The sequence below is a fragment of the Anneissia japonica genome, unplaced genomic scaffold (genome assembly GCF_011630105.1).
Source record: "Anneissia japonica isolate Jap-2015-1 unplaced genomic scaffold, ASM1163010v1 scaffold493_len2256704_cov171, whole genome shotgun sequence".
Lineage (NCBI taxonomy): Eukaryota > Metazoa > Echinodermata > Crinoidea > Comatulida > Comatulidae > Anneissia > Anneissia japonica.
Window position 1 is genome coordinate 1,791,782 of NW_022727062.1, and position 12,845 is coordinate 1,804,626.

Below are 12,845 nucleotides of genomic sequence, written 5' to 3' on the forward strand. Positions count from 1 at the left end.
ATATATATATATATAGGCATATTGTACAGATGAAGTATTTATATTCTGAGTTTGCCTTATATGTTTGTACCATGAAATATTACTAATCATTCATTCGTTAATTGATTAATTTATTTTTTTCATTCATACATTCATTCATCCATTTATTCAAAATTTTATAAAATTGTATATAATTACCTTCTCCCCAAACCTCGACCTCACAAAGCGTCAGGTATTGGTTCTTCAGCGAAACACTAACGTATTGTCCTTTAAGTGTGCACTTTCGATCAATCACAGAGCTGGTGCCAACTTTTATTGGCTCTCCACATACGGCATTAGTCATCATACCCATAGCGTTATCTCCGACACGAACGGTGGCGCCATTCAATCGATCCTTGCAGCAATCTAAAAGACATTTTAAATATGTTTTTAATATATATATATATATATATATATATATATATATATATATCGAATCTGTACAGTGTCTGTCAATAAATACTGCCCCAAAACCTCGTTGCAATTTGTACCATTGTTGTGAATGGAAATGTGAAAGGCTACTGACGATTATCACATAAGCATTTTTTTTATATAAATACTTTCTTTTATAAAAATTATTCCAATTTGGTATTTTTCCCAAGTTCTTATGTGAATTGAATTCTATATATTCAGTGGGAACACAAATGGGTAACCAATGAGAGTCTCACGACTTTTCCCAGTTGGGTTCTTCTGGTGGTGACTGAATCAGTCGCGGCTCTAGGATATATTACTTTCTTGAGCCCTGCCCCCGCTGGCAAAGCCACTGGACTGAAACTGTTCGTTAACGTGCACATGAGCCGTATGGTGCCAATGGTCTTTTTTAGAATATGGTGCGCTTTTTATAAACTTGCATTGCAACCCGTACAACAAAAAGGAGCTGCTTCGATATGTATCAAAGTTTAACAATGAACCTCAATGGTGTTATTGCTAGCAAATTGTATATGGAAACATCCTATAATGTGCTCGTGAACACATACCTGCTCGATTGTAAATTTTCACTTCTTTAACCCTGTAGGACTTTCCTAGATCCACCATCCACCAATTTTCAGGTTGCTTCACTAGATGTTAGAAAGAATCAATACTACGTCTATTAGGTTTAATAATAATATTATAATATTATTATCAGTATAAATATTATTGATAATATTTAATTTTTTTAAATTTCAATTTCATTGGATATTTGATACGGAGCATATAGCTAAATTACATCAAATTTAAATTTAAAAATTAATTACAAAAAAGACTAACAATTAATGAAAAAGAATACAATTTTTATTAAAATTATCAGATACAGACCGTAAGATATTAATAATAGTAAAAATACCAAATATGAATAAAGACACAAGCAAAATGAGAAAACTTTAAAATTGGAGGAAAATTTATAAAGTAAAATTAATATTAATAGTAATAATAATAATAATAATAATAATAATAACAATAATAACCTAAAGATAGTATGTTATTATTATATTATTATTACAGTAATGTTATTGTTATCATCTATATTAATGTTACTGTTAATTATTGTCAATATTGGTGCTCTAGTGAATCTAAAAGAACCCGTAACTTTATTTTAGGCATAGGGCCTATTTTCCTCTCAAAGCATTGCTTCAAACGTGTGTGTGCACTTACTTGTGTGAGTACAGCTTTTTTCGCCGTAGTTGGTATCAAAGTTACCATCAATTGCTCTAACTGGGATACCCTTCCATCCAAGAGAACTCTGCGTGGCTTTAAGCCCTTTAGTCAACAACTCTGTGAAAATAACAGAGAATTTACCACCTGGCAAATTATACTCATATATATTCATATATATATATATTTATAGTACCGTCAATTCTTAAACAATTACAATAGTCACTATTTTCTTGCAATTTCGCCTTCAAAATCTAAGATGTAAACTTTATTTTAAGCCCTCGAATGAGCGCCGCACCAAACGTAATTTTTTTTATTTTGCTAAGCGCCCTCACCCCCAGATCCGCCAATGTAACCTGGTCATAAGAATAAAACTTCGACATCTAGAATTTGTAATGTGATATGATCTATTAATATTTTTGAAAAGTCTCTCATTTTCCTTTTTCCATATAGAGTACTACAGTCTTACGTCATGATACCAAGATATCACGTGATACTACTCCGTTGCTATCGGCGACACAAAATGCGTTCAACTGGACGCCAGTTTTATCACTGACAAACCATTGACCACAATTTCTATCGTAAATTTTAAGGTGTTGTATCTTATTTTTCTTTGTAAATTTTAATTCATAATTAAATGTGTGTTCGATAACAAATTATGTGAGCTTTTCTGTTTTTAGTACATTTTGATGGTAAACTATTAGGTTTTAAAAAGCCTATTCCAGAAAGCCTATTCTAAACCATTAAGATTATGAAGTCATTTAGGCGTAATGAACGGTAACCAACGTCTGATCGACAACAAAGGGGCCACCTGGTTTTGTGACGACGCGACTGTTGTACTCTATAGGCTTATTGCCATAAAAGAAATAGTTACCAGTTAAAGTGTCAGGTCGTGTTATATCTACTGAGATAGAAACCACAATGCCTACAAAATTCTAAATATGTTGCGCTGGTGGTGGTGACAAAGGGACAGGTGTAGCATTTATATTCTGAGTTTGCTTTAATATGTTTGTACCATGAAATAGTACTCTTCATTCATTCATGCTTTCATTTATTAATCCATTCTTTCATTCATACATACATTCATTCATCATCCATCTGTTCATAGTAAAAAAAATTATATCCATACCTTCTCCAAAAACCTCGACCTCACAAAGCGTCAGGTATTGGTTCTTCAGCGAAACACTAACGTATTGTCCTTTAAGTGTGCACTTTTGAATAATCACGGAGCTGGTGCCAACTGTTATTGGCTCTCCACATACGGCATTAGTCAGCATACCCTTAGCGTTATCTCCGACACGGACGGTGGCGCCATTCAATCGATCCTTGCAGCAATCTTAAACGATATTTTAATATATATCGAATCTGCACAGTGTCTGTCAATAAATACTGCCCAAAAATCTCGTCACAATTTGTACCATCGTTGTGAATGGAGATGTTAAAAGCTACTAACTAACGATCATCACATAAGCAATTGTTCTTTTTTTATGTAAATACTTTTTCCATAAAAATTATAAAAAACGTGGTACTTATGTCCAAGTTCTCATACATTATGTGGATTGAATTCTATATAGGCCTACAATGTGAACATAAATGATAACTAATGAGAGTTCGACGACTTATTTCCAGTGGGGTTTTTCTGATGGTGACTGATATCCGTTCTTTAAAGTGATGAGCCGTATGGTATGGGGCCAATTGTCTCTTAGAATATGTGCGCTTGTTATTGCATTGCAGCCCTACAAATGAAACACAAAACGGAGCAGCGGATGGAATTGAACCGGTGTCAATGGTTAATAATGATTTTGCTAGCAAATTGTAGATGGAAACATCCTATAATGTGCTAGTGATCACATACCTGCTCGATTGTAAATTTTCACTTCTTTAACCCTGTAGGACTTTCCTAGATCCACCATCCACCAATTTTCAGGTTGCTTCACTAGATGTTAGAGAGAATCAATACTACGTCTATTAGGTTTAATACTAATATTATAATATTATTATTAGTATAAATATTATTGATAATATTTAATTTTTTAAATTTCAATTTCATTGGATTTTGGATACGAAGCATATAGCTTATACATCAAATTTAAAGTTAAAAATTAATTACAAAAAAGAATAACAATTAATGAAAAACAATACATTTTTTATTAAAATTATCAGATACAGACCGTAAGATATTAATAATAGTAAAAATACCAAATATGAATAAAGACACAAGCAAAATGAGAAAACTTTAAAATTGGAGGAAATTTTATAAAGTAAAATTAATATTAATGGTAATAATAATAATAACCTAAAGATAATAATAGCCTAAAGATAGTATGTTATTATTATATTATTATTACAGTAATGTTATTGTTATCATCTATCTATATTAATGATATTGTTAATTATTGTCAATATTGGTGCTCTAGTGAATCTAAAAGAACCCGTAACTTTATTTTAGGCATAGGGCCTATGTTCCTCTCAAAGCATTGCTTCAAACGTGTGTGCACTTACTTGTGTGAGTACAGCTTTTTTCGCCGTAGTTGGTATCAAAGTTACCATCAATTGCTCTAACTGGGATACCCTCCCATCCAAGAGAACTCTGCGTGGCTTTAAGCCCTTTAATAGTCAACAACTCTGTGAAAATAACCGAGAATTTACCACCTGGCAAATTATACTCATATATATTCATATATATATATATATATTTATAGTACCGTCAATTCTCAAACAATTACAATAGTCACTATTTTCTTGTAATTTCGCCTTCAAAATTTAAGATGTAAACTTTATTTTAAGCCCTCGAATAAGCTCCGCACCAAACGTAATTTTTTTTTCGCTAAGCGCCCTCACCCCCAGATCCGCCAATGTAACCTGGTCACAAGAATAAAACTTCGACATCTGAATAATAACAATAATAAACAGCATTTGTAATGTGATATGATCTATTAATATTTTTGAAAAGTCTCTCATTTTCCTTTTTCCATATAGAGTACTACAGTGTTACGTCACGATACCACGATATCACGTGATACTACTCCGTTGCTATTGGCGACATAAAATGCGTTCAACCGGACGCCAGTTTTAGCACTGACAAACCATTGACCCCAATTTCTATCGTAAACTTTAAGGTGTTTTATCTTAATTCTTCTTTGTAAATTTTAATTCATAATTAAATTATGTGAGCTTTTCTGTTTTTAGTACATTTTGATGGTAAACTATTAGGTTTTAAAAAGCCTATTCCAGAAAGCCTATTCTAAACCATTTAGATTATGAAGTCATTTAGGCGTAATGAACGGTAACCAACGTCTGATCGACAACAAAGGGGCCACCTGGTTTTGTTGTACTCTATAGGCTTATTGCCATAAAAGAAATAGTTACCAGTTAAAGTGTCAGGTCGTGTTATATCTACTGAGATAGAAACCACAATGCCTACACAATTCTAAATATGTTGCGCTGGTGGTGGTGACAAAAGGACAGGTGTAGCATTTATATTCTGAGTTTGCCTTAATATGTTTGTACCATAAAATAGTACTCTTCATTCATTCATGCTTTAATTTATTAATCCATTCTTTCATTCATTCATACATTCATTCATCATCCATCTGTTCATAGTAAAAAAATTATATCCATACCTTCTCCAAAAACCTCGACCTCACAAAGCGTCAGGTATTGGTTCTTCAGCGAAACACTAACGTATTGTCCTTCAAGTGTGCACTTTCGAATAATCACGGAGCTGGTGCCAACTTTTATTGGCTCTCCACATACGGCATTAGTCAGCATACCATTAGCGTTATCTCCGACACGGACGGTGGCACCATTCAATCGATCCTTGCAGCAATCTTAAACGATATAAATATATATCGAATCTGCACAGTGTCTGTCAATAAATACTGCCCAAAAATCTCGTTACAATTTGTACCATTGTTGTGAATAGAGATGTTAAAAGCTACTAACTAACGATCATCACATAAGCAATTGTTTTTTTTTTTTATATATATATAAATAACTTTTTCCATAAAAATTATAAAAAACGTGGTACTTTGTCCAAGTTCTCATACATTATGTGGATTGAATTCTATATAGCCTGCAGTGTGAACATAAATGATAACTAATGAGAGTTCGACGACTTATTTCCAGTAGGGTTTTTCTGATGGTGACTGATATCCGTTCTTTAAAGGGATGAGCCGTGTGGTATGGGGCCAATTGTCTCCTAGAATATGTGCGCTTGTTATTGCATTGCAGCCCTACAAATGAAACACAAAGCGGAGCAGCGGATGGAATTGAACCGGTGTCAATGGTTAATAATGAATTTCAATGATATTGCTAGGAAATTGTGTATGGAAACATCCTATAATGTGGTCGTGTTCACATACCTGCTCGATTGTAAATTTTCACTTCTTTAACCCTGTAGGATTTTCCTAGATCCACCATCCACCAATTTTCAGGTTGCTTCACTAGATGTTATAGGAATAATCAATACTACGTCTATTATGTTATTACATAATTTTTATTATTAGTATAAATATTATTAATAATATTTAATTTTTTTAAATTTCAATTTTATTCGATATTTGATAAGCAACATAATGCTGAATTGCATCAAATTTACAGTTAAAAATTCATTACACAAAAAAGACCAACGATTAATTAAAAACAATACAATTTTGATTAAAATTATCAGATACAGACTATAAGATATTAATATTATTGAAATATATAATAATACCAAATATGAATAAAGACACAAGTAAACAGTATAATAATAATAATAATAATAATAATAATAATAATAATTATTATTATTATTATTATTATTATTATTATTATAGCCTAACGATAATAATATATTATTATTATTATTATTATTATTATTATCACTATTGTTGTTATTATTATTATTATTATTATTATTATTATTATTATTATTACAGTAATGTTATAGTTATCATCAATATTAAGGTTTATTAGTGTTCAAGTGAAACTAAATGAACTCGTAATTTTAGGCATATATGTTTCTTTCAAAGCATTGCTTCAAAGGTGTGTGTGTGCACTTACGTGTGTGTGTACAGCTTTGTTCGCCGTAGTCGGTAGCAAAGTTACCATCAATTGCTCTAAATGGGATACCCTTCCATCCAAGAGAACTCTGCGTGGCTTTAAGCCCTTTAGTCAACAACTCTGTGAAAATAACAGAAAATTTACTACCTGGCAAATTTTACTCATATATATTTCGATTTATAGTACCACCAATTCTCAAACGATTACAACAGTTATTTTCTTGTAATTTCGCCTCTAAAAACTAAGATGATCTTAAAACATAAGATCCTTTAGGTTCCTGATGTACTTGGATAATTCGGTTCCTAGGCGATGTTTTGCTGACCAGAATGACATAGTATGATTATTGTATCGGGATTTGAAGTCGTTTTCACGCTGATATACTTGTTTTCTTGGTTGGTTGTGATAGTGGCTTTGTTAATGACTGATTACCACGCACTTTTCTTGTAATGGGCAATTGAGTTTTGATAGCCTCTTTAGGTTTCAGCGGGTTCTAGTTGTGTGCGCTGACATAGCTTTAGCCATATTATCCATCCGGCTTTTAGTGTATTTTTGTTGAATATTTTGTTGAAGGCGTGTGTTTTCTTCACGTTGAGAGGTCCTTAAGACAGGACGAAATATTCGTGACTAAAAAAATTGTTCCTATAATATGTCAACTGTGTATCATATTTATCGTATCTGTAAAAGAAAACGAAGTATTCAATATCATTAATAATATATATGGTAGTAAAAGTCCTGGCTACGATGGTAATGATATATCCCCAAGATTGCGAATCAATTAATAGCCGTCCCATTTACACACATCTTAAATTGTTCTTTTATCTCTGGTCTAAGAGATCGCGCAAAGACATTACGAACGAAGCGCTAACAAGAAGTACATCCCATCCAATAGAGTAGACATAAGTAAAAGATCAATATTTATCGAAGGCAACATTATTAGAACAAACTAATCACCCTACAACCAAGTAAAATGACATCACTTCCAAAATTAAAGAGAAATATTAGAAAGATGATATTTGAAACATATTAGATTGATTTAATATTAATTGTTTAATATATTTTGTATTAACTAGTTAAATTGCAATTAATTTAATAGTTTACGGTACCTGTTTTCAGGTTATGGTTAGCAGTACCTGATAAACCCCAGTCCAGTACCCCATAGCCCACTGACGCTGCCTGGGTAAACAACAGCTGAGTATCCATTTTATGTTATTATTATTAGGCATATTTGTGCATTCATTAACAAATCAAGTACTATATTATATTGATTTTTTAAGACCGCTTTCGGAGAAGAAGTGTTAATTAAAAGACCAGTTGGGAAACCCAAATCAACTGCTTGTCCTCAAAACCGCCTAGGTAAACCCCTAAAGTGAAAATAAATATGCCTGTTTATTTGTATTTGCTTTATTAAACTCCTAATAATTTTCACACACACACACCCACACCCACACCCACACACACATGCACACAAAACGTAACTAGACTTACTATGTCTGTTTATTCAACAGAACAAATGGCTTTTCCTCATTGCCATTTTAAGAAGTGATGTTGGAATTGTTGCAACAACAAAAAAAGTATAAAGTAAAAAACACACGAAAAACAAAAATAATATTAAATGCTAGTAAAGAGAATTATGATGAAGTAAAAAAATATACAATGAAAGTCAACTTGCAGAATAACGGGACGTTAGTGAGACTCGAACTATAGCTGCAACAATTGCGCGCTATATGAGCCGATTCTGCGTAGATTGGTGAATTTTTAGTTTATTTACCTTGTGTAATATCACGCTAATTCAGTGATTAAGAGCGAAATTTACTGATGCATTTCACGGTTGAAAATCTTTAGATAACGCAGCTTGCGTTTATATGGTCCAAAAGTATTCCTTAAATGGTCCTCTTATCCACAACACCCGACTTCGCATCGTCAGAGAAATTTGAACATTTCTTCATTTCTTCAAATTTTGGCAAACTATTCTAGAAAGTTTCATTTGGATCCATTGATAAGTTTTTAGAGAGATTTAAGTTTCGGACCTTTGCATTTTAAGTATACGGTGTCGCATTTGTACCTGAAATAGAAAACACAATGTGTCATTTTGGTTTCCTCCCGCTTGATGTTAAAATCACCCTGTTTAACAGTCTTGTTCGTCCTTATTTAGAATACTGTAGTGTTGCTTGGTCTCAGACTTAAAATTTCATTATTTATCCTTTATATATTATCTTTAATTGAGGGATTAGGTTTATCAAAAAACGCTTAAGTCCCAGAACTTCAATTCAAGAACCGCTACGAGAACTTAACTGGATGGATCTCTCCACACGGTGGCAATTCCATATTATTCTTTTCATTTTTAAATGCTTCTATTCATTGGCTCCTTCTCCGGTTATCGATCTCAATTGTAAAAGAACCTCTATCACCTCTAGGGCCGGAAAGGATTTATACAACATCTACCCCTATAAAGCTACTCGGAACTATGTTAGAAATTTTATTGGGTGTTGGGCAGCTAACTATTTGAACTCCCTTCCTTTCACAATTAAATGCAGTGTGGGATTGTCAAGTTCTTCCTTTAAAAGGATACTTAAGCTTCCTCTCCTCGACGTGACCGGTACACATAACATTGTTTGATATATTTGGTTGTTCTTGTTTGGGCGTGATTATTTTTTACATAATGATATATATATATATATATATATATATATTCTTTTTTTACATAGCTTTTAAAGGAAAACAATTAAATTTAATAATGATATATTTTTATACTATTTAAAAAAAAACTACAAAAAACATTTATTGACGTTTTTCTGTTGTGATTGTCTGAAAATCAATTTTGTTGAGTGGGACATTTCCTCTTAAAATAAAAGAAGGAAAAGGAATGTTTATACAACAAACCAAATATGTTATGGGGATATGATAGTGACAACGAGATAGAAATGGGGTTATATCTATTTTTTTAAACGGTAAAGAAGAATAATCTGGGAGTGTGTAAAGAATTTCCCCAACCCGGATTCGAACCAGGACCTTGTGCTGTATATTATAATGCAGACGCCTTAACAACCTTTGGCGACGCATACAGTTGAAGGGTCGTGACAATTTTGAATAAATTGTTTAAAAGTAATTTTTTATGTGTTAAGTTTATTTTTTTTTTTTTGTAATTTTCTGTTAATCATCATCACAAATTAATATGATTGTTTAAAACCTGTATGCTTAGTTACAATATTCGAATTCAGCGAGACCGAAAACAAGCGCTACGAAACCATGACTATGAAAATATGCCTATAGGTCAGTTTGTGTAATTCCTAATCGTGTACTATGTTGGTGGCGGTGGCGTGATTGCGGTGTGGTGTAGGCTGCTACCTTAGGCCAGCGATAACAATGTTCTCTTTCATAGAAATTGTTTGGAAAATATCTTTGATAGGCCTATTTGTTTTAGATAATCCCTATGCCTATAAAGTGTTTCCATATAGATCCAACACACTATTTTTGCCCGACCCGTTTGAAATCGCCCAATATTTTGCCCGTTGGGGTTCTACCTGAGATAACCCCACAGTGAAATTTTTGGCTTCGGGCCAGCATTTTCAGATGAGTTATAGCAATTTAAAATTTACATTGGATTTGACTACAAAATTCACCTTGTGCCAGACAACTGCTTATACCTCTCTCGAAAATCAAAGTATTATTGTATGTACGTTTATAGAAAGATTACCATTTAGCATTCTGCTCGTAGATGTAAGTTTAGTGACCTTGTGAAGTGTTTAAATTATTTGACATTTTATAATTCTCTAGGAGCGGTAAAGAATTGCGCTGATTACTAGCTGCAATTTATAGAATGATAATATAATTTCATTTACTAATTTATTTTGGTGTTCCATATGTGTTTGATCCAATGGTCCGGGGTAGTAATGTGAAGCTCTTTAGAGGCCTTCAATGCATGAAGCGCTATATAAGAACGACATATTATAATTTAAGTCAATGTTTAATTTCCAATATTTTAAAGTGCTTTTATGTAGGCTTCTTGTTTGGAGATTATTTTTGAATAAATTGAGATTCTCTGTCCAATGATGTGCAACTCGATGATGTCCGGACTAGTAAGAGTGACCTTTGACAAAAAAATATCACAAAAGTATAGGCCTATACTGTATCTCGATTTTCGGGAAATTCGCACCTAAGTTAGGACACTTAGCCCCCATGATGCCCTTAAAGTTTCATTGTGGGCAAGGTCACGTAATTTGACCTATATATCTCTTAATAGTCCGGACATCATCGAGTTGCATATCACTGAAAAGAGAATAATTTTTTCCCAATATTTTGAGTTTCATGCAGAGAGATATGCAGTTGCCTGTCACAAGGCGAATTTTTTGTCAAATCCCATTAAAATTTCGAATTACTCTAGCTAACTCGACTAAAAATGCTGGCGCGGAGCCAAAGAAACTTCATTGTGGGGTTATCTCAGGTAGACCTCCACCCTAGGTAGAACCCCCAACAGGCAAACTATTGGGCGATTTCAAAAGGGTCGGGCAAAAAAGTGTGTTGCAATCATATGGAAAGACCTTATAGCGACATATAAAACGCAATCACAGTTTTCAGACTGTTGTTTTGTATATTTTTCAGAAATACCCTAGGCTAGCGTGTACATTTTTTTTAATAAATAAAAATTGAGTGCCGCTCTCGAATAAGCGCTGCAACGAAGCGCCTCCAACAGTTTTATAAGCGCCGCAGGGCTTATACGAGCATTTACAGAGTTGCTTCCTTTATAGTTAGCTATTCCTATTAGATATGTAGTTAATGATGTTTTTAAATTTATAAATAATTTTTAGTTGTAAAATTGGTTTAATAATCTAAGTCAACTCAACATGAATAAAATATCAGACCCAAATCATCATCGTCTTTATAAGTATATTAAAATTAGCCGAACTGGTCGCATAACGTATCCACAATGGAAGACAGAGAGGATTAAAGAATCATTTCTTCCATCTGCCATTAGAAAGTTTAATGAAATATGGCAAAAGTAAATTTTATTGATAGTTTAAAAAAGACTTCCATGTTTTAATATTTTACCTCCTTCTAATTTTAATATGCCATGAGACATTTAAATAATGGGTTAATGTTATTGCAATTTTAAACCACTTTAGCCTAATGCTGCTTTTAATATTTTACCTCTTCCTAATGTTATAATATTTTAACATGCATTTAACTGAATTTTAACATTGTTTAATCGTTGTTTTCAGTGCAGTCTGTGGATTTTGATTTTAATATTTTAGTAACAATATAAAGATATTATGCATGTTTAGTCAACCAAAGTAAAGTTAAATCTAAAATATAAAATAAAAACTTCAGATAATCTTACATGCACTGGACACTGAGAACGTTCCCAGAATGATGGCGACGAAGATCAACATAATGGAAAGCTGCAGTAGGAAAAGAAATGAACAAATCTAAAATTGAAAATTTTGATTAAGAGAAATAGAAGATGACAATTATTTTTATGTTGATGATGATCATCATTCTCCTCGTCGTCATCCACATCTTTGTCGTCACCACCATCATCATTCAGGGGTGGCCAGGACCTCATCGGGGAGAGCTGCCCCCCGTCGGGGAGAAAAAGCACAATTCGTCGGGGAGGAAAAAAAATTATGTGTATTTTCTACATATCAGTAGACTTTAAAATCGATTAAATAAACCTTTGAAACCCCTAAATTGTCAAAATTTTCTGGGGCTTCGCCCCCTGGACCACCTTCGGAGCCTTTTAATCGAAGCTCGACCACGCCCACTTTGCTTTCGTCGGGGGAATCTGACCCCTCGTCCGGGGAACCGGTTCCCCCTCCCCCGTTGGGGACCTCGGTAGGCCTATATACCTCCCTCGAGACCACCTCCCGTAAGCGGTCACTCCAACATCCATTCTCATTAGGTCCGCCGCGTACACACACTAAGATATTAATACAGGATTTCTCTATCTTTTTCTTAAATTTTCCGCTCACTGGACATCTAGTCATAACCGATCCTCTTCAAGCAACTTGCTAAGTATAATCATTGTGGATTTATTTTGTTTGAGGAGAAATTTGGCGGTGTAAATATTTATTGATTGCCGAACTGAGAGCCAGGCCTGTTACAACATAGGCCTACTCAATCACAGTGTGTCAGTAAAAGAAAAGGGATATCGA

The 12,845-nt window shown here is 33.4% G+C and overlaps 1 protein-coding gene across 2 annotated transcripts in view; it reads right to left on the reverse strand.

The window, feature by feature from the left end:
* LOC117113484 overlaps nt 1-12,845 on the reverse strand; it is a 39,717-nt gene that overhangs the window by 22,317 nt on the left and 4,555 nt on the right. For both annotated transcript variants that reach the window (XM_033256823.1, XM_033256822.1), the window contains exons 2-12: nt 12,032-12,092; nt 8,739-8,758; nt 6,697-6,817; nt 6,015-6,095; nt 5,274-5,480; nt 4,153-4,275; nt 3,506-3,586; nt 2,780-2,986; nt 1,651-1,770; nt 996-1,076; nt 178-384 (exon numbers count right to left, since the gene is read on the reverse strand). In XM_033256823.1, coding sequence (XP_033112714.1) covers nt 178-384; nt 996-1,076; nt 1,651-1,770; nt 2,780-2,986; nt 3,506-3,586; nt 4,153-4,275; nt 5,274-5,480; nt 6,015-6,095; nt 6,697-6,817; nt 8,739-8,758; nt 12,032-12,083 — 1,300 coding nt within the window. In that variant the 5' untranslated portion in view covers nt 12,084-12,092. The remainder of the gene's footprint in view (nt 1-177; nt 385-995; nt 1,077-1,650; nt 1,771-2,779; nt 2,987-3,505; nt 3,587-4,152; nt 4,276-5,273; nt 5,481-6,014; nt 6,096-6,696; nt 6,818-8,738; nt 8,759-12,031; nt 12,093-12,845) is intronic.